This window comes from Trichomycterus rosablanca, chromosome 5, assembly GCF_030014385.1.
Source record: "Trichomycterus rosablanca isolate fTriRos1 chromosome 5, fTriRos1.hap1, whole genome shotgun sequence".
Classification (NCBI taxonomy): Eukaryota; Metazoa; Chordata; class Actinopteri; order Siluriformes; family Trichomycteridae; genus Trichomycterus; species Trichomycterus rosablanca.
Genome location: NC_085992.1, coordinates 11,800,366 through 11,818,231, shown reverse-complemented (window position 1 = coordinate 11,818,231; position 17,866 = coordinate 11,800,366). Strand labels below are relative to the sequence as shown.

Here is a 17,866-nt window from a genome sequence, read left to right as displayed (position 1 = left end):
CCTTCTGGGATGACGACCATGCAGACCGAGTTGATGCAGTGTGCGGCGTATGGTCTGAGCACTGACAGGCTGACCTCCCACGTCTTCAACCTCTGCAGCAATGCTGGCAGCACTCATGTGTCTATTTTTTAAAGCCAACCTCTGGATATGACGCCGAACACGTGGACTCAACTTCTTTGGTCGACCCTGGCGAAGCCTGTTCCGAGTGGAACCTGTCCTGGAAAACCGCTGTATGACCTTGGCCACCATGCTGTAGCTCAGTTTCAGGGTGTTAGCAATCTTCTTATAGCCCAGGCCATCTTTGTGGAGAGCAACAATTCTATTTCTCACATCCTCAGAGAGTTCTTTGCCATGAGGTGCCATGTTGAATATCCAGTGGCCAGTATGAGAGAATTGTACCCAAAACACCAAATTTAACAGCCCTGCTCCCCATTTACACCTGGGACCTTGACACATGACACCAGGGAGGGACAACGACACATTTGGGCACAATTTGGACATGTTCACTGTGGGGTGTACTCACTTATGTTGCCAGCTATTTAGACATTAATGGCTGTGTGTTGAGTTATTTTCAGAAGACAGTAAATCTACACTGCTATACAAGCTGTACACTGACTACTCTAAGTTATATCCAAGTTTCATGTCTATAGTGTTGTCCCATGAAAAGCTATAATGAAATATTTGCAGAAATGTGAGGGGTGTACTCACTTTTGTGATACACTGTATATATGAGAAAATTAAGGCGTTCTTCTTCATTTTTATACTATTCAGATCAGCACAGGGGTCTCCAATTCATACTGCAACTTGAATATTGTTTACATTGATGGTTTTAGTTTATTATGAACCGCCTGCAAAAAATTTAGGAAATGTAAAAGAAAATGGACACTACCTGGCATTAATAACAAAAACCTTCGTGTAAATGGCAGATGTTTTAATTAATGCTATGTAATTACATAATGATCTAAATGCTATTGGAACATATACTTAATTGTCTGAAGTTCTTATTTTTTTGTGGCATTTCACCTGTTACCAAATTAGGTCCTACATGTAAGACATGCATATAATGTGCTTTATGCTTGGGGTGACTATTAGGCAAATTTTATTCCTCAGGAAGTTGACATTGATAATTTACTGCCATATATTACATTGAAATTCAATCCAGTTCACGAACACATGTGTGCTTATGAAATCCTGGTGTGGTTGAATTTTTTTTTTTTGCTGCTAAACTGATACTACAATGGGAGTGTTAAAGGGACATCATTTGCTTTTGGGATGATAAATAAATGTCCAATGTATGTGCACCAAATAAAGGATCTGAACTAAATGAGACTGACAGATGTCCTAAACTTCAAAATCATGAGATTTTCATATGTTACGACAGGTCAGGGTATGTATTATCATTTTAAAGAAAACTGCATTCTCTTTCTATAAACACTACAGAAACACCAAGGGTTTTCAGCAATAGGCTTTTCAGTCATTACATAATTGTCTATTAAGCCATTCTTTTAGCTTTTCCTGTATTTTCCCCCTTTATGTAGTCAGTTAATTGGTCATTTCTGATTCCATATTGTAAATTCACTGCCGCTCGCACGACTCCCAGTCTGATCAAGGAGAGCCAGATTACAACATGCCCCCTCCTACACAAGACTGAGGCCGCTTTTTATCACCGGCCAGTGTTTGGTTGTATCACTTACGAAGAAACACTCTAAGCTCAATGTGACACTCCCCCTTCCCAAAAATTCATGCAGGCACCTGGACCTGTCACAAAGAAAAGAGACCCTGTCTGACTTTCCCGTCCCTTAAACATGGCCAATTGTGTTTGTGCCGAGGGGAGCAAATCCCCCCCCAAAATAGGAAAAAAGTTCTAACATGCTGTTTTAATATAAACGATTCTCTGTGCATTTACATTTGAATCATTATTGCTGTTCATGTAATCGAAAGTATTCGGTTGATTATAATAATAGTGATCATCCTAATAATTATAAATGCTTGTAGTGTATTAATGTGAATAAGAAACACAGTTCTTTTCCAACAATATATATTTATTAATTTATTCAAATACTGATCTCTGATCATGAGTACCATTAGTAAAAAGACATTTTCACATCTGTATAAAAACCCCAGTGCAGTTCAGCAGACATGGTGTGAACAGAAATGTGTACATTATTCAAAGCAATATTTCGACTTCAAGGTTGATTCAACTGAGCATCAACAAATCACAGACTGGACTTGGAGTCTGATAGCACTTTATAAGTTTATAAATAACTTTGACGTAATGGTGAATTTGGCAAATCGGTAGAACAAAAAAGATGTAAGTGTGCAGTATCTAAGAATTGGCACGTTTCTGGTGGTGGCTGATAAATGAAGAGTAAAGATGGAATGTATATTCAGTCCCATTCGATTCCCAGTAGCTCACAGCTGACGTCCCAGAGTCTGTGAGAGGTTTCATCACACCGACCCTGAGGAGCGACTGACGCTGGAGAACAGTCACTGAGATACAAAGATACAAAAAAAGAAACAAATATTAGTTTTAAAACGTCCAAACCTGTGTTGGGTTTTAGAACCCATTTTGCATTGGACCACAGATCTCCATCTACAGAGCCTTAAAAAAGAAATCACTCCCCAACAGTGTTCAAATCAAATCAAATCAAATCGAGGTTTATTTGTCACATACATGGTCATACACAGTACAACTGGCAGTGAAATGCTTTAGTGACTGCTCCGCCACAGTAATTACAAAAACTACAAAATAGTTAAAAAATATATTATACAAAAAAATATACAGTAGAATGTTTTTAAAAGTAAGAATCTAGAAACATTAGAACAATTAACAATATAATTAAAAAGAACAATTTAAAGTAAAGTGAACATTAGAAGAATAAGAATAACACAGGCAACACAGTAGTGGAGCATGTAGGGTGGGTGCCACACAGCTCCACTGTCCTAAAGACCTTGGTTTAAACTTCATCAGGTCACTGTCTGTGGGGGGGGTGTCTGGGAAAGGGGGATGGGGTTATGAATACTTATGAATTTTAAGGCACTGTATACTAATTGTGACTTTTACCTGAAGTGTTTGCCGGTGATGGAGTGCAGTTCCCCTGCGACAGAGCAGTAGATAGAACTCTGAGCTCCCTCCTGTGGCGTTTTCAGAAACATGGAGAACAGAGCGAACACCAGAGACATCATCGTAGAGTGGCGCACCAAATCAGACCTGACCGTCCCCGGGTGCACTGAGTTCACAGTCACGTTGGAACCTGGACGGTGAGAAGAATTCAGTTTGTACGCTTTACACTTTAGTTTAAGTGTATATTTAACAAAGTGTGCATTTTAACCACGTACCTGTTAGCCTGCGTGCTAGTTCCCTGGTAAAAAGCACATTAGCCAGTTTGCTCTGGCAGTAGGCCAGGCCACTGTTGTAGCTGCCCTGGCTGTGCAGGTCGTGGAATCGGATCCAGCCGAAATAATGCGCCAGAGAGGAAACCACCACGATGCGGGACGGAGCGCTGCGCTTTAATATGCCAATCAGCAAGTAGGTTAGCAGGAAGTGGCCTAAAAAAAGCGTGCAGGGATTAGTGAGTTGAGACGGTCAGAAACCACTAGGATTATCAACCATATGTGAACAGTATAACGTGAGCTTCTGAAGCTCCATCGCAGTGGTGTCTGGGTTGCAGTGGGTCCAGAATTAATGGACAATGTGGTAACACACCTGAACTGGTTGCCAGTCCACCCACCCCTTCCTCACACATAGTCAGAGTCAGAGAGGTTTTATTGTCATTTCAGCTACATACAAGTACATATTGAAACGAAACAGCGTTCCTCTAGGATCACGGTGTAACACGGTACAAAAAGTGCAAGACAAAACAGTGTAAATACAAAACAGTGTAAGTACAACAATAAATACAAAAAATCCTATAATAAATAACTACAAAAGATATTCCTAATTATTCCTAATCTAAACAAGTAATTAGAAGACAGGACTAAAGACAAGTGTTAGTACATGATGGTGAATAGATGGTACAATGGTTCATGAGGTAGTGACATGTTGTACATTAGCAGCGTAAGAATTGGCAATGGAGCCTGAAAAGTAAATAAGGTGCAAAAAAGACTTTTCAATATTTGAATAAACAGTGAAATTGGCAATGGAGATAAGGTGCCTAAGAAGTAAATAAGGTGCAAAAATACAAAAAGACTTTTTCAATATTTGAATAAACAGGTAAAACAGCCTAACATAGTCAATATAGTTCAGTGTGTGGCAGCAGAGGAAATTGTTACAGTACTGAGTTGAGGAGTCTGATTGCTTGTCGACATAGCCAATCGAGTCTGTATTTAGACGCTTGACCGTCCGATAGCACTGCTAAGGATTCTAACCATAGATCCCAGATCATTTTGTCAATAAAGGAACCTTGTCAAAAATCTGTAAAAAGTTTGGCATGTTCTTCCAATGTCCCAGTCCGACACGCTAACACACAGCTGGCCAGACACCCATCACACACAGTGTTTCTCATCTTTTCTGCTGTGATACTGATCTCTGGGAGTGGTCAGGGTACTGACACAAGTGGTGGGGAGTCACAAGGAGCATAGCGTGACTCTCCATATGCAATACGGCTCTGGGCGGGATAAAAAGTGATAAAAAGCAGCCGGTAAAGTACAATGGGGAACTGGAAATGACCAGATTGATTTCATTAAATGACTACAAATACTCACCTAGGTGATTAACTCCCAAGTGCATCTCAAACCCGTCTGCAGTCTTCATGTAAGGACACATCATCACTCCAGCATTATTTATGAGGATGTGCAGGTGACTCACCTCTGTGAAAAGAAAGGGACAGAAATACCCGGTGCACTTCAGTTAGCCTGACCCACAAAATTCTCCTCGAATACCATGGACATTGTGAAAGGTCTGTGCTGTAGTATTATTATGCTTATAAATATGCTGAATGGTTTTGCTTGCAATCTGTGATCCAGAACCTTCAGCGAAGTGTTCACGAAACCCCTCTTTAGTACTTTTTGCAATAGGAATGGGGTCAGTATAATCCTCAAACATGGGAGGATCAGGAAAGGAGTAAGGACGGGGTTGCTAAGTATTTAAAGAACTCCAAAGGTTAGTGGTTCAAGCCCCACTATAGCCAAGTTTACCCCCTTAAGCAAGGTGCTTCACTCAATTACTTGGAATAAAAACACCTGCCAAGTGCTTTAATGAATGTTTACACCACAGGGTGCAAGTGATCCTGTATGACTGTTATAAATGATGCTCTTTATTCCTTATGGACCCTCAACTGTACTGAATGGTTAAAACACACACATTATTTATATATCAAAATAAATATACCTAGGAGAAATCTTTGTGCAAAAGCCCGTATTGAGTAGGTATCGGCCAGGTCGAGCTCTCGTACCTCCACCTCAGCTCCACCAACACGTGCCCGAATCTCGGCTGCTGCTTCCTCACCCTTCTCCACATCCCGACAGGCCATGATCACCCGTGCTCCTGTGGTTTTTGGAACAACAAACTCATAGACAGTCATATCGAGTGAATTTTATTGCATTATTTTGCTCATATACTCTCCCTCACCCCGTGCTGCCAAGTCCAGTGCCGTCTCCTTCCCAATGCCGGTGTTTGCACCTGTAATAAGCACCGTCTTTCCATCTAGATGACTTGTGGATAAACACACTCCACCTGCAGAATATTTCCTACACACACAATGAGAATCAGACAGAGATTCAACCAACATTAGATACTTGGCTGATCAAGTGGAGTTGAATATAAAACAATTTTGGGCCTATGGGTTGAGATAAAGAGTAGAGTCCACAAGAGAGAACCTCTGTGAGGTGCAGTACAATTAAAAATAAAAATACAGAAAATGTAAAAAAAAACAAAAAAACAACAACATTAAATACATTTTAAAAAATTGGACCACTTTGTAGTAAATTAAAATTAAGATAGACGTTGGCCAGTAGCATGACTGAAATTCGAACTCGGATCTCGGAGGTGTTGAGTGGTACATCTCACAATTAAATAGTAAAATATAAAAAATGGGGGTGGCATGGCTGCTACAGAGAGTGCCGAACAGCAACATTTGTCTTAGGAACCGGGGGTTTGTGATCTCTAGTCAAAAATATACAGAAGGTGGCTGCTTTAAATTGCCCAAGATATGAGAACATAATTGGTGTATGTTTAAATTAAAACAAAGTAAACAGAACAGACAAAATATAAGAACATTTAAAAAAATATATAAAATAAGTAAAATTATACATAACATATTAACAGTACAGTACACCTTTATATATTTGTATCTGTTTTATTTTGTCTCTTACTCTGTATTTTTATTTGGTTCTTACTTTTTTAACATAATGTTGTGTTATGTATGCTTATTCGATGTACAGCACTTTGGTCAACGTAAGTTGTTTTAAGAGTGCTTTATAAATAAAATTTACTTACTTACTTACTTTGATCATACCACCACGCCAACCCTCAACAACCAATCAGATTGCAAGCTGCATAATCAATTTATACATGCATAATTAGCCCCGCCCCCGGTGAAATTTTATTGGTTGTTTGGATAAGCGAATTATATGTATACTGAGCGGAGCCAGTTACTATAGTGATCAATCACCCATAAGATATCTGAGTATATAAATACAGCGTGGTGTAATGTCGTGGTGTAAGTTCTTGAAAATCTATAATTAATATACATTTACGTAAATATTATTCTTAAAAAATGTTTCAGCACCCTGCTCTGTACATGTTTTCAGGATTTTTTTTTTTTTCAGAATTATCACTGCACCCTTAAGCATCCCTATATATTTATGTGTGTGTGGGTATATATATATATATTACATATATAACCATGTAAACATGTGCATTGTAGAACCGAACCTACAGATTCTATGGTGCAGCAGTATTATTTAGGTTACAGGTGATCATCCTACCTGATCTGAGGAGACATGATCCTGAGTATTAAAGCGATTATTCCACATCCCAAGATGATCAGAAACATGATATCGGATATATTCGGTAAAACGTACAGTATCTGATGGTAATACTCCAATACTGTGCTGTATGAATGTGTGATGATATGCGCCTCTGCTTAACCTCCTACTCGCTGAGCGCCGAGAGGATCATGGGAGTTGTAGTTTTTATATATTGTAGTACTGATGCGTGACACGTGACGTTTACAACCATACATTGTCCCCTTCCAGGTGTGTATGGAGGGTGGCAAAATCATGTGCAAAAGTTTAAACTAATAGTATGTTTTATTGGTTTGTTTTAAGGTTACACACCCTGATCAGTTAAAAAATTCTGCTTTTTTTTTTTAAACACTTACAGCTTATTTGACAAATGTAACATATTCAGAAAGGATGAAAGGGGTGATTGCTGTGTCTATTTATTTTTCCATTTTTACAGGAAAATGCAGTATTTAAGTTTCCAGAAGAGGATTTGTGTTATTTCATGTGATGGACTGGCACCTTGTCCAAAGTGTTCCTGCCTTGTGCCAAATGTTTGTCTCGTAAAACCAGACCCACCACAACCCTGACCAGAGTAAAAAGATAAACAAAAAAAATTTAAATGAAAAATAAGTGTATAGAACATCAAAAACTATCAAAAAATATGAACAATTATTTGCAATAATAATACAATTGAAAATCTAAAAATAAAAAGAATTAATTAATTAAAAATTCACTATAAAAAATAACTATAGTGGAGTACAGAGTGATAAAAAAAAACCTTACATTAAAAAAAAATTACAGACGTCTGGCTTTGTACCACAAACACTACATTACCCACAATGCATCGTTTGCTGAAAGACGTTTGAGTGTCGCCTGATAGGATATTTTTTGAACAATTCCCTTTTAAAATCTAAGTATTGCTCTTTGTTTTCTTTTTATAATTTATAGATAATAAAAACCAATACCTTTGTGCAGATTTATTGTTTCATTAATGTTAAAACATATATTTTAATGATTTGTTTACAGTCAGTGTTTAGAACAGCTACACGGTCACTTGAGGAAATAAAGCTTCTTTCAGGATGTTATTATTCTGTTGCTCTGTAAACTGATTATTTATGTGGTTTTATTGTGAATAGCAGTAATTTAAAGCTGTATTTTTATAATTGTAAAGGATTTAAAGTGAGTGTCTGGAGAAAAGGATAAAGGAACATCATGTCGTCGGAGGAGTTTGAGAAGCTCCATGAGATGTACAGATCTCTATATGAAGAACTGAAACTCATCACTGACAGAGCTACACTAGCACAAGGAGGTGCGTTTATTCATTTAATTAATAATCTATCTTATCTTTAGAGTCAGTAATACAGTGTCTGAATTCTAGTGCATATCTAAAGTCATGTAGCAGTGTTGGGTACATATTTAGCTGATTCCGCACATTTTAATGAAAGTAAACATCATTACTATGGAACAGTTGCTGCTCCAAGGGTCTTAGACACTGCGGTAGGGTCTTAATTTTACTTTAAGCCCAGATCAGTTCAATTTCGATCAGCAAATTGAATAAAATCTCTCTCTTCCTCACTCAGCCACTCACTTTCCCAGCCAGCCAGCCATCCATCCACCTACTCACCCACTCGCCCATTTGCTTACTTGATTATCCACTCACCCACTCTTCCAGCCATCCATTCACCCACCCACTCCCCCATTTGCTTACTTAATTATATACTCACTCACCCATTTAGTTACCCACTCCTCCAGCCAGCCATCCATCCACCCACTCCCCCATTTGCTTACTTAATTATCCACTCACCCATTGTTACCCACTTTTACAGCCATCCATCCATCCACCCACTCCCCCATTTGCTTACTTAATTATCCACTCACCCATTTAGTTACCCACTCCTCCAGCCAGCCATCCATCCACCCACTCCCCCACTCCCCCATTTGCTTACTTAATTATCCACTCACCCATTTTAGTTACCCACTTTTACAGCATCCATCCATCCACCCACTCCCCCATTTGCTTACTTAATTATCCACTCACCCATTTAGTTACCCACTCCTCCAGCCAGCCATCCATCCACCCACTCCCCCATTTGCTTACTTAATTATCCACTCACCCATTTAGTTACCCACTTTTACAGCCATCCATCCATCCACCCACTCCCCCATTTGCTTACTTAATTATCCACTCACCCATTTAGTTACCCACTCCTCCAGCCATCCATCCATCCACCCACTCCCCCATTTAGTTACCCACTCCTCCAGCCATCCATCCATCCACCCACTCACCCATTTAGTTACCCACTCCTCCAGCCAGCCATCCATCCACCCACTCCCCCACTCCCCCATTTGCTTACTTAATTATCCACTCACCCATTTAGTTACCCACTTTTACAGCCATCCATCCATCCACCCACTCCCCCATTTGCTTACTTAATTATCCACTCACCCATTTAGTTACCCACTCCTCCAGCCATCCATCCAGCCACCCACTCCCCCATTTGCTTACTAAATTATCCACTCACCCATTTAGTTACCCATTTAGTTACCCACTTTTACAGCCATCCATCCATCCACCCACTCCCCCATTTGCTTACTTGATTATCCACTCACCCATTTAGTTACTCAATTTTCACATCCTCTCACCTACTGGTCCAGTCACTTGCTTAATCATTTATCCACCCATTCCACGGTGGCTCAGTGGGTAGCGTTGTTGCCTAACAGCAAGAAGGTCCTGGGTTTAAATCCCAGGTGGAGAGGTCCAGATCCTTTCTGTGTGGAGTTCGCATGTTCTCCCCGTGTTTGCGTGGGTTTCCTTTGGGAGCTTCGGTTTCCTCTCATAGTCCAAAGACGTGCAAGTGAAGTGAATTGGAGATGCAAAATTGTCCATGACTGTGTTTGACATTAAACTTGTGAACTGATGAATCTTGTGTAACCAGTAATTATCTGTTCTGTCATGAATGTAAACAAAGTGTGTAAAACATGGCATTAAAATCCCAATAAATAAATATCCACCCATTCATTCTCTCACTCATTCACTCTCCCACCACACTCTCACATCCATCCACCAACCTACTCTCTTATGTGCCACTGACCCATCTATTCTTTCACCCTCTTTGGTGTGCATTAAGTCGCTGCATGTTTTAAAAGGATGGGAGGAAACCAATCTGATAAGTAATAATTAGTATTGATTAATTATTGTTAAAGCTGGTATTAAAATTGTATGACAGTCTTGAAATCGTACAACTATCATGGTATGCATGTCCCTTACATGTGTATGTAAACTTTTGACTCCCACTTCATTTTTCATGTTAGTTATTGTGACACATGTGCGAAGATCAATATTTCAGTAACAGTAAGAAAACTTCACATTTCTTTCTGCTCAGAGGAGAAGAAGAAGCTGGTACGAGTGTTTGATGAACGTCATGGGGAGGCACAGGAAGTAGTAAGTAATGTTTACGTGCACAAAACATGTCACATTTGTTTTGACCTGGATTCCTTAGGCATATAATAACACTGATAAGAAAGTAACCCGTATATAGACCACAGTTTGCAAATTAAATCTTTGATTCAGGTGACTGACATCAGACATGGAATTTCTTCTCTTATACTTGTTTCCACAACCTCTTGCCTACTTAAAAACAGCACATACGAATTGCAGCAGTGTTATTAAATTTAAAACTATGAGTTTTGGGTTCTGATTGTATGTAAAGCACAAAATCATTCTGTGATGGTACGAATGTTCACAACCTAACCTCACTCACCCTAACTTTATTCTTAAACCACTAGGGTGCAGCAGAGCATCATCACCCACCTGCTGAGGGCTTTTGAGCCTGATCTTAGAGTTTGTGATTCACTGGTAGAATGTGCACAATAGAACCCAGAGACCTTGGTCAGATTGTGTTGGGTCTTCTTTTGAATGTCTTTTCATCCTAGTGTGTTCTCTGTGTCTGTCCCAGTTGCAAGGCATGGAGCAGGAACTGCTCAGTGCTCCTTCCTCCTTCAGGAGTTCCATGTCCTCCAAAGTTCGACTTTACCACAGGGACCTGGGAAAGCTGCAGCGCCAACTACAAAGCCTAGACACTGGTGGCTTTTCTGCTCGGCCGGGAGATGGTGGGCACGTTTATGCCGCTCAAAACGAGCAAAGTGTGAGTGCATATATGTATAACATAGAAGCTTAGAAGCTTCCCTAATGCTTGGTAACAGTACTGCAGATACTAAATCTCTAATTGCTTAAAACTGTTGTTTCTCCGCTACATATGATCATAAGCAACGACCTTTGTAGTTGTTTGTTTATTCCTTTTGTTTTGAGTCTGACACCAGGGTTGTTTGAGAAGTCTAGATTCACTTTTGATGGCTTTCCTTCCCCACATAACTATGAGAGGGGTGGGTTTCACACATTACATCACATAAAGGCGCAGTCTAAAATGATTCTCTCCATCTACCTTCTAGATCAGTGTTAGTGCTTCCCAGCCGTGATAGCCATATTAAAAAGCGCAGCGGTGTCACTGTATCACAACATCCTAATTTTTGCAAACAGGTTCCAAAAGGAAAGGAAAGTTCATAAAATGTATTTCAAATTTCACTGACATGACTGAATTTTGTGAGGCAGCGGTCTAGCACATGCTAGTACATCGCTGCGGAGTGTTGGAACTCAGAAGAACGCCTGGCCGGGCATTCACACAAACACAACTGATGTGTTTAAAGGAGAGTACAGTAGGTTGGACTTGTGACTTCCGGGCATGTGTGAGTGTGGGGTAGTCATATGAAGCTTAGCGTGGCTCTCCATACAAGATTCAGCTCTGTGCGAGAACCAAACACTGGCGGGTGAAAAGAAGTGTGACTGGGCACATGGAAATGACTGGATTGGCTAAAAGGTAGTGCAGCTCGGTGGTGCAGCATCCAGCCTGGGCAGACACTCAGCAGACACAATTTGCACAAGTCTATGAGAAAAGAAAGATCGGATAGGGTTTCTTCACGTGTCTGAGGGGGCGGGTGCTAGCCTGTAGGCCTTTTCGTTTTGTGTGGGACAGTGCTAGCAGCAAAAGAATTATAACAGGGAATTGGAAATGCCTAAATTGGAGGAAAAAAGGGAAATGCCGTGCCTTTAAGTGAGTCTGTGTACATTCATGCTTATCGACCCAGCAGGTACAAAAAGACTCTTCCACAGGTTTTTTAATGTTGCTGTCTTTCTTACAAGTTGGTCTTCATGGTATGTGTGTGTATGTTCAGTCTCAGTTACAGGCACAGAGGGCATTACTTATCCAGGGCACGGAATCTCTGAATAGTGCCAGCCAGAGCATCGAACGCAGCCACCGCATCGCCATCGAGAGCGAACATATTGGAACTGACATCATAGACAATCTCGGCCAACAGAGAGAACAACTGGACCGCACCAGAGACCGAGTGAGAGCTTTATTCAAACGTTTACTGCTGAATAGATGTGTGGAAAAAGCCCTTTATCAGCCTATAATAAAAATTATATAAATTTATTAGAATATTGTTTGTATGAGTGCATATGGATGGACTAATGTGTGTATTAAAATATTATTGATTTGATAAAGGTTAATGTTGATGTTAGAAGACTTCTGACCCTGTGAGAAAGGTTTATGAAAGTTTCATTTCATTTTCATCAACCACTTCAGCCTGGCTGGGTCACCCCCTGCCAGACAGCCGGTCATGTCTGTGAAGATACCCGGCTGGCCAATATCACCTCTGAGATTCAAACCCAGGTCTCAGTGCTGGTGGGCTAGTGTAATAGAATGCTGCACACTCCCAAGTTCTCACCTGGAATTACATTTGCCTGTTTAATCAACATTACTACATGAATTTCAGTTCACATCTGGAAAATCCACTAGCCCACAACAATCCCCAGCTGTGCTATTAGCCAGCTGCACATCTGTATGCATACAATTATTGGCTATTTTTTGGGGTAGAGGAGTTGGCCAAGCATAATGTATTGTCAATCTGTTCGGGGTGTGTTGCTGCATTATGCCCAGTGATTCCGGGGAAGCTGGACTCACTGCAATCCTGACCAGGAAATGAAATAAAATGATAAAAACTGGTGCAGCGCAATGGCTCGGTGGGTAGCACTGTCACCTCACAGCAAGAAGGTCCTGGATTTGATTCCCAGGTGGAGCGGTCGAGGTTCTTTCTGTGTGGAGTTTGCATGTTCTCCCCGTGTCTGCATGAGTTTCCTCCCACAGTCCAAACACATGCAAGTGAGGTGAATTGGAGATACAAAATTGTTCATGACCGTGTTTGACGTTAAACATTTGAACTGTTAAATCTTGTGTTACCAGTAATTAAATAAATAAATCCATCATAGTGGTGATTAACCTCTCTTTTCGACGTCCTTTTTCTCATCTTAGCTTGTAAACACGGGAGAGAATCTGAGTCGCAGCAGGAAGATCTTGCGCTCCATGTCTCGCAGGTGAGCAGCATCTACTCGTGTTTTCTTTAAATAATCCAGCAGACTGGGATTAAACAAACAACCTTCTGTCTAGTAGCACAACACATTCAAGAAACAGTTCAGTAAAACTACACCTTCACAAACTGTCCATCCTCTTTCTTCTGACAGGGTGATGACCAACAAGATGCTGCTGGCGGTGATCATCATTATGGAGCTGGTCATACTGGGAGCTGTGGTCTACCTCAAGTTCTTCTGGCACTGAGCTTACAACGTGGGGCTGAACGCGTGATACGAGTTTTCCCCGTCTTGATTGCCGAGCATCTGAAGATGCAGTCTATGCAAGTGGATCAGACTTAAAATTTGCATTGTGTGTGTGTGTTTGAAAAGGTGACCACGGTCCAAGTGAAAGCTTGCTGATAATATATTTCATGAGGCATGACCTAGAAGTTTTGTGCTGGTTTTGGGGAGGCAAAATCTTCCAAATGTTCCAATCTTTCGTTCTTAAACATTTGTGCTTATATTTATGATGAAGAGTGTTTTAAAGATAAACAAAATTCCACCAGGAACATGGACACGCCCTGAAACAACATTTGTGGTGAAATCAGTGTTTGTTTATACATTGTTAAGGGGCTTCAAATCAATTCTGGTGTCCTTTTTGTGTATTTTCCCCCATTTTTCTCCCAGTCTACTAATTTCCAATTTCATATTTTGTAATTCTCTTGCTACCTGTACCACCCCCACGCTGGCCAAGGTGAGCTATCAAAGACAAAGAGTCATATCATGTACAAAGAGACAGCACAGGTCGCAATTGTGTCGCAGTGTCATTGAAGCCCATTCGACCTCGCTTTTTCAGGCACAGCCGTTTGTATCTGTTTGGATACACTGGCCAGGTCTGTAGCACCACCTAGAAATTATGAGGGCTGGAGAGCTTAGCGGTGGTGGGCTAGTGAATTAGGTCACTGTGCCACCTGTATGCACCCAAAAGCAATCATTTTTAACACAGTTTAGTTTTGTGGTTGATGAATTTGCTCTACCATGATGTCCTGCTCTTTCACCACTGACAGTGAACCATGCTGCTTTTTAAATTAAAAAACTTTAAATAAAAAAACTTAAACTGTTCTACAGTAAGATGGAAGGACCGTCCCTCTAGACATAAATACAGTGGTACAGATGTGAATTTGTAGATCAAAGATCAGCCATTAATATAATGTTATTTCGACTGCTGAACTTTGCAGTCGCATTTCTGTATGACTGAGACTTCAGACTTTGACTTCTGTAACTCCTCCACTCAAGTTGATTAATTGATGTTTGGTGGGCTCTTCTTCTCTGCCTCTCAAGGTCCAAATCGGTGTCAATGTTATCACTGATTTTTCACCACTCTGGCTCTGGTCAGGAGAATCAGCATCAGTGAGGAGGAGGACGTGCCAACACTAATCTGGCTGTGATGCTGAGACCTTTTGAACCCGACTGAACTAATAACTAACACTGCAATAAAACCCATCTTCTTGAACTGTATAATACTGAAATATTTATCAGTAACTCTTTGTATTTGCCTCTTATGTTATTGTAAATAGTATTAAAATGTTCTTGGAAAGCTGTGTGATTGGTCAGGTGACTAATATTTATATCTATCAAATTGCGATAGCTAGACAGCTGGATCAGAGCATCTTCAAAATGCCAGGCTGGTGGGGTGTTTCCAGCATGCAGTGAGTGGTTAGTACCTACCTAAAGGAAGGACAAGCAATGAATCGGCGACAGGGTCAGGTGCGCCAAGACTTATTGATACATCTGATCCGATCCCACTGAAGAGCATCTGTTGATGATAGAAAGGTGTCAGAGTATGGGGCTGTCAGAGTCCACGCCATGCACTCTCACTGCCGAAAGCATTTACAACAGCCATGTGAACATCAGAACTGGATCGTGAGCAATGGAAGGATGTGGGCTGATGAATCTTTTTTTTTTAGGCAGGACAGTGGACGCAGTGTGAGTGCTGGGCAACGTTTTGGGACATCTAGGCTCGCTCTGGCTGACGCTCGCTCTGGCTGCACACTTTCTGTCTGCTCTCCGCTTGCTTTTAGTTTTTTTAGTTATTTTCTATCTCTTATTTCTAAAATATAGAGCTCAATCAGCAGACACTGACGATAGATCGGCTGGAAAGGCACAGAGTTACAGAACTACATTAAACTAGACACTTGATTAACAGAGTTTTCCACTAGCTGTCAGACTGAACTCGGGCACAGTTATCAGGACTACCATGGCTCCTATCACTACAGCGGGTTCTTCGTGCTGCTCGAACTGCTACAGACTCCTACGGAAAATCGCTGTGCTGGAGACAAAAATGCTCACAACTCTACCTGGAACGGACAGAAAAATGATTCCAGATCACTCGAGGGTGAGTCAAAATTTAACACAGAACAACCAGCTAAACTAAGGCTAGAGAGCTTAACAGACTTCCCGAAGCTTGACAGAATTCAGTCAAAACGGGAACAGAAACGAGCCATGTGAGAGAATAAGTTGGTGGCACAAACTTGGAGCAAAGCCAAAAGCACAAAAGCATTAGGTGGCTGTCTTAATGTGTTCCACGCCAGACTGTTCATCATGGGCTCGGAAAGCTAAAACTATTCCAAAAGCTAGCACAATTGCACCCCGTGGGAAAATAGCAGGGTTGCAACCAAAACCGATCCCTTTGCTGAATCATTTTGAACCGCTCAGAAATCTGATCGAGGTTATCCCCAGTGGTAATGGTAACGAAACAAAACCAGCGGAGCTGACTATGAAAGGGGACTCAAAGCGGGCTAGCAAAAACACGAGGCTGATTAAGCAGAGGCCCTCGCCTGACAGAGACCGCTCCGAAAACTCTGATCGTCGGTGACTCTGCCATCAAGAATATAGGCAGCAGATCAATGCTAACATGATGTCTCCCGAACGTGACTGTCTCGGAATTAAATGAGGAACTTCCCAACATTCTCTCCCAGCATGGAGCGATCGACCGAATTATTCTGCACATGGGCATAAATGACATTCGCAGAGAGGAGTCAGAAATCTTAAAGAACAACTTCACTGAACTGTTTAATACACTTGAGAAGCTGACTGCTCAGAAGTTCATCAGTGAGCCCAAGGATCTAATATGTTTTCACGGCTACTCAACCTCAACACGAGGCTAAGTAGAACCTGCAGTCTGAAAGGTATGAATTATATTGACAATTTTAATTTATTCTGAGGGCGCAGAGAATTTTTTTTACCCAGATGGCACCCACCTAAGCAAGACTGGAGTGAAGGCACTAAAGGACAACCTCCATTTTGCTCTTCACCACCCATCTGCTACTTGGACTGACTCGACACAATACGTGCATCCTCAACCTCCCTCACCTGCTTTCAACCATGAAGGACCATCAAACATAAAATCTCCATCACTGGAGAACACGGCTCAGGCTGAGTTTCTGACTCTTGACGAAAGCTATTACGAACTTCATCATCAGGCAGTGACACAGCAGTCAACAGCAGAGACATCACAGTCATCCTCCAACTTCTCTCTCTCAACAACATCACCTCCACATGGATTTCACAGAGAAAATGGAGAAACTGGTGTGTGTTGGGACTAAATTCTCGCACTCCATCTCAGCCAGTCCACAGGTTTCACCCAAAAAGCGCAGGGCACCCCTTCCCCCCTGTCCACAGCCCCCTCCCCGTTCTCTGAGGCCACTTCAACACCGTCAGCAGCAGCCTTGTACTTCATCTCCTCTGGCTGTACAGAGTTCAGAATGTGCAGCGAGTGCTACTGATAGAAAACAAAACAATGATAACACTATGTGATGTGTTCAGGGTCCTTGCTATAGCAGATATGGTACTGACAACAGTTTGGAGAGTAAGCTTGGACCCAGTATGCCTGAAATGTTTTCTATTCCTGTGTTGATTAGAAATAGAAAGAATAGAACGCATTCAGCATATCAAGTCAACCAGTCTAACCTCTTACCTGTACCACGACAACCTCGGGCTGCCCCAGGGGCTCCTGTGGTTCCTTTAAAGCTAGCTCTGCTTAATATTAGATCACCTAGCCAACAAATCATTTTTAGTGAATGACATAATTCTATCCTACAGTTTAGATTTTCTGTTTCTAACTGAAACATGGTTAGCAGAAGGCAGCAGTGCTATTGTTCTTAACGAAACAGCACCAGCAAACTTCAGTTCTATGAATGTGTCGAAGTGGTAGGAAAGGTGGAGGAGTAGCTGCCTTATTTAAAGATGTATTCCAGTGCAAAGAGACTGTACTTGGCAATTTTATGTCTTTTGAATACCTGTTTTATTTTGAAGGGTACTCCCAAAATTTTATTTTTAACCATTTATAAACCTCCAAGATACTCTGCACATTTTATAGATGAATTTGCTGAACTACTGTCAGTTATCTCCACTGAGTACAGCTTTTTCACTAGTTCTCAGTTTATGGAGGCCATAGCTATGTCACCAACTTTAATTGCAGAGTCAGTTGATGAACTCTTGGATAACTTTAATGTG

At 41.1% G+C, this 17,866-nt stretch overlaps 2 protein-coding genes across 4 annotated transcripts; one reads left to right on the top strand and one right to left on the bottom strand.

The window, feature by feature from the left end:
- Positions 1 to 2,034: 2,034 nt before the first annotated feature.
- rdh12 (retinol dehydrogenase 12) lies at positions 2,035 to 7,161 on the bottom strand. 2 transcript variants are annotated; one of them, XM_062995706.1, is made up of 7 exons: positions 6,928 to 7,161; positions 5,570 to 5,688; positions 5,330 to 5,485; positions 4,705 to 4,809; positions 3,340 to 3,549; positions 3,065 to 3,254; positions 2,035 to 2,490 (listed from the first exon to the last, which is right to left on the bottom strand). In XM_062995706.1, the coding sequence occupies exons 1-7, from the start codon at positions 6,993 to 6,995 to the stop codon at positions 2,388 to 2,390; spliced, it is 951 nt and encodes a 316-aa protein (XP_062851776.1). In that variant the 5' UTR covers positions 6,996 to 7,161; the 3' UTR covers positions 2,035 to 2,387. The 2 variants fall into 2 exon arrangements, with proteins under 2 accessions (XP_062851776.1, XP_062851777.1); XM_062995707.1 differs by lacking the exon at positions 2,035 to 2,490 and adding an exon at positions 2,659 to 2,994.
- On the top strand, positions 6,596 to 14,952 carry vti1b (vesicle transport through interaction with t-SNAREs 1B). 2 transcript variants are annotated; one of them, XM_062995708.1, is made up of 8 exons: positions 6,596 to 6,659; positions 8,117 to 8,254; positions 10,329 to 10,387; positions 10,902 to 11,090; positions 12,175 to 12,348; positions 13,314 to 13,375; positions 13,523 to 13,741; positions 14,693 to 14,952. In XM_062995708.1, the coding sequence occupies exons 2-7, from the start codon at positions 8,158 to 8,160 to the stop codon at positions 13,614 to 13,616; spliced, it is 675 nt and encodes a 224-aa protein (XP_062851778.1). In that variant the 5' UTR covers positions 6,596 to 6,659; positions 8,117 to 8,157; the 3' UTR covers positions 13,617 to 13,741; positions 14,693 to 14,952. The 2 variants fall into 2 exon arrangements, with proteins under 2 accessions (XP_062851778.1, XP_062851779.1); XM_062995709.1 differs by lacking the exon at positions 6,596 to 6,659 and adding an exon at positions 7,826 to 7,859.
- Positions 14,953 to 17,866: the final 2,914 nt, after the last annotated feature.

What these genes read in the sequence shown, in the direction of transcription:
- rdh12 (XM_062995706.1), bottom strand. Translation starts at nt 6,995, where the DNA reads ATGTTTCTGATCATCTTGGGATGTGGAATAATCGCTTTAATACTCAGG. An exon ending in ATCATGTCTCCTCAGATCAG is followed by an intron (nt 5,689 to 6,927) that starts GTAGGATGATCA and finishes TTGTGTGTGTAG; the next exon opens with GAAATATTCTGCAGGTGGAG. An exon ending in ACTGGACTTGGCAGCACGGG is followed by an intron (nt 5,486 to 5,569) that starts GTGAGGGAGAGT and finishes CAAAAACCACAG; the next exon opens with GAGCACGGGTGATCATGGCC.
- vti1b (XM_062995708.1), top strand. Translation starts at nt 8,158, where the DNA reads ATGTCGTCGGAGGAGTTTGAGAAGCTCCATGAGATGTACAGATCTCTA. An exon ending in AGCTACACTAGCACAAGGAG is followed by an intron (nt 8,255 to 10,328) that starts GTGCGTTTATTC and finishes CTTTCTGCTCAG; the next exon opens with AGGAGAAGAAGAAGCTGGTA. An exon ending in CCGCTCAAAACGAGCAAAGT is followed by an intron (nt 11,091 to 12,174) that starts GTGAGTGCATAT and finishes GTGTATGTTCAG; the next exon opens with TCTCAGTTACAGGCACAGAG.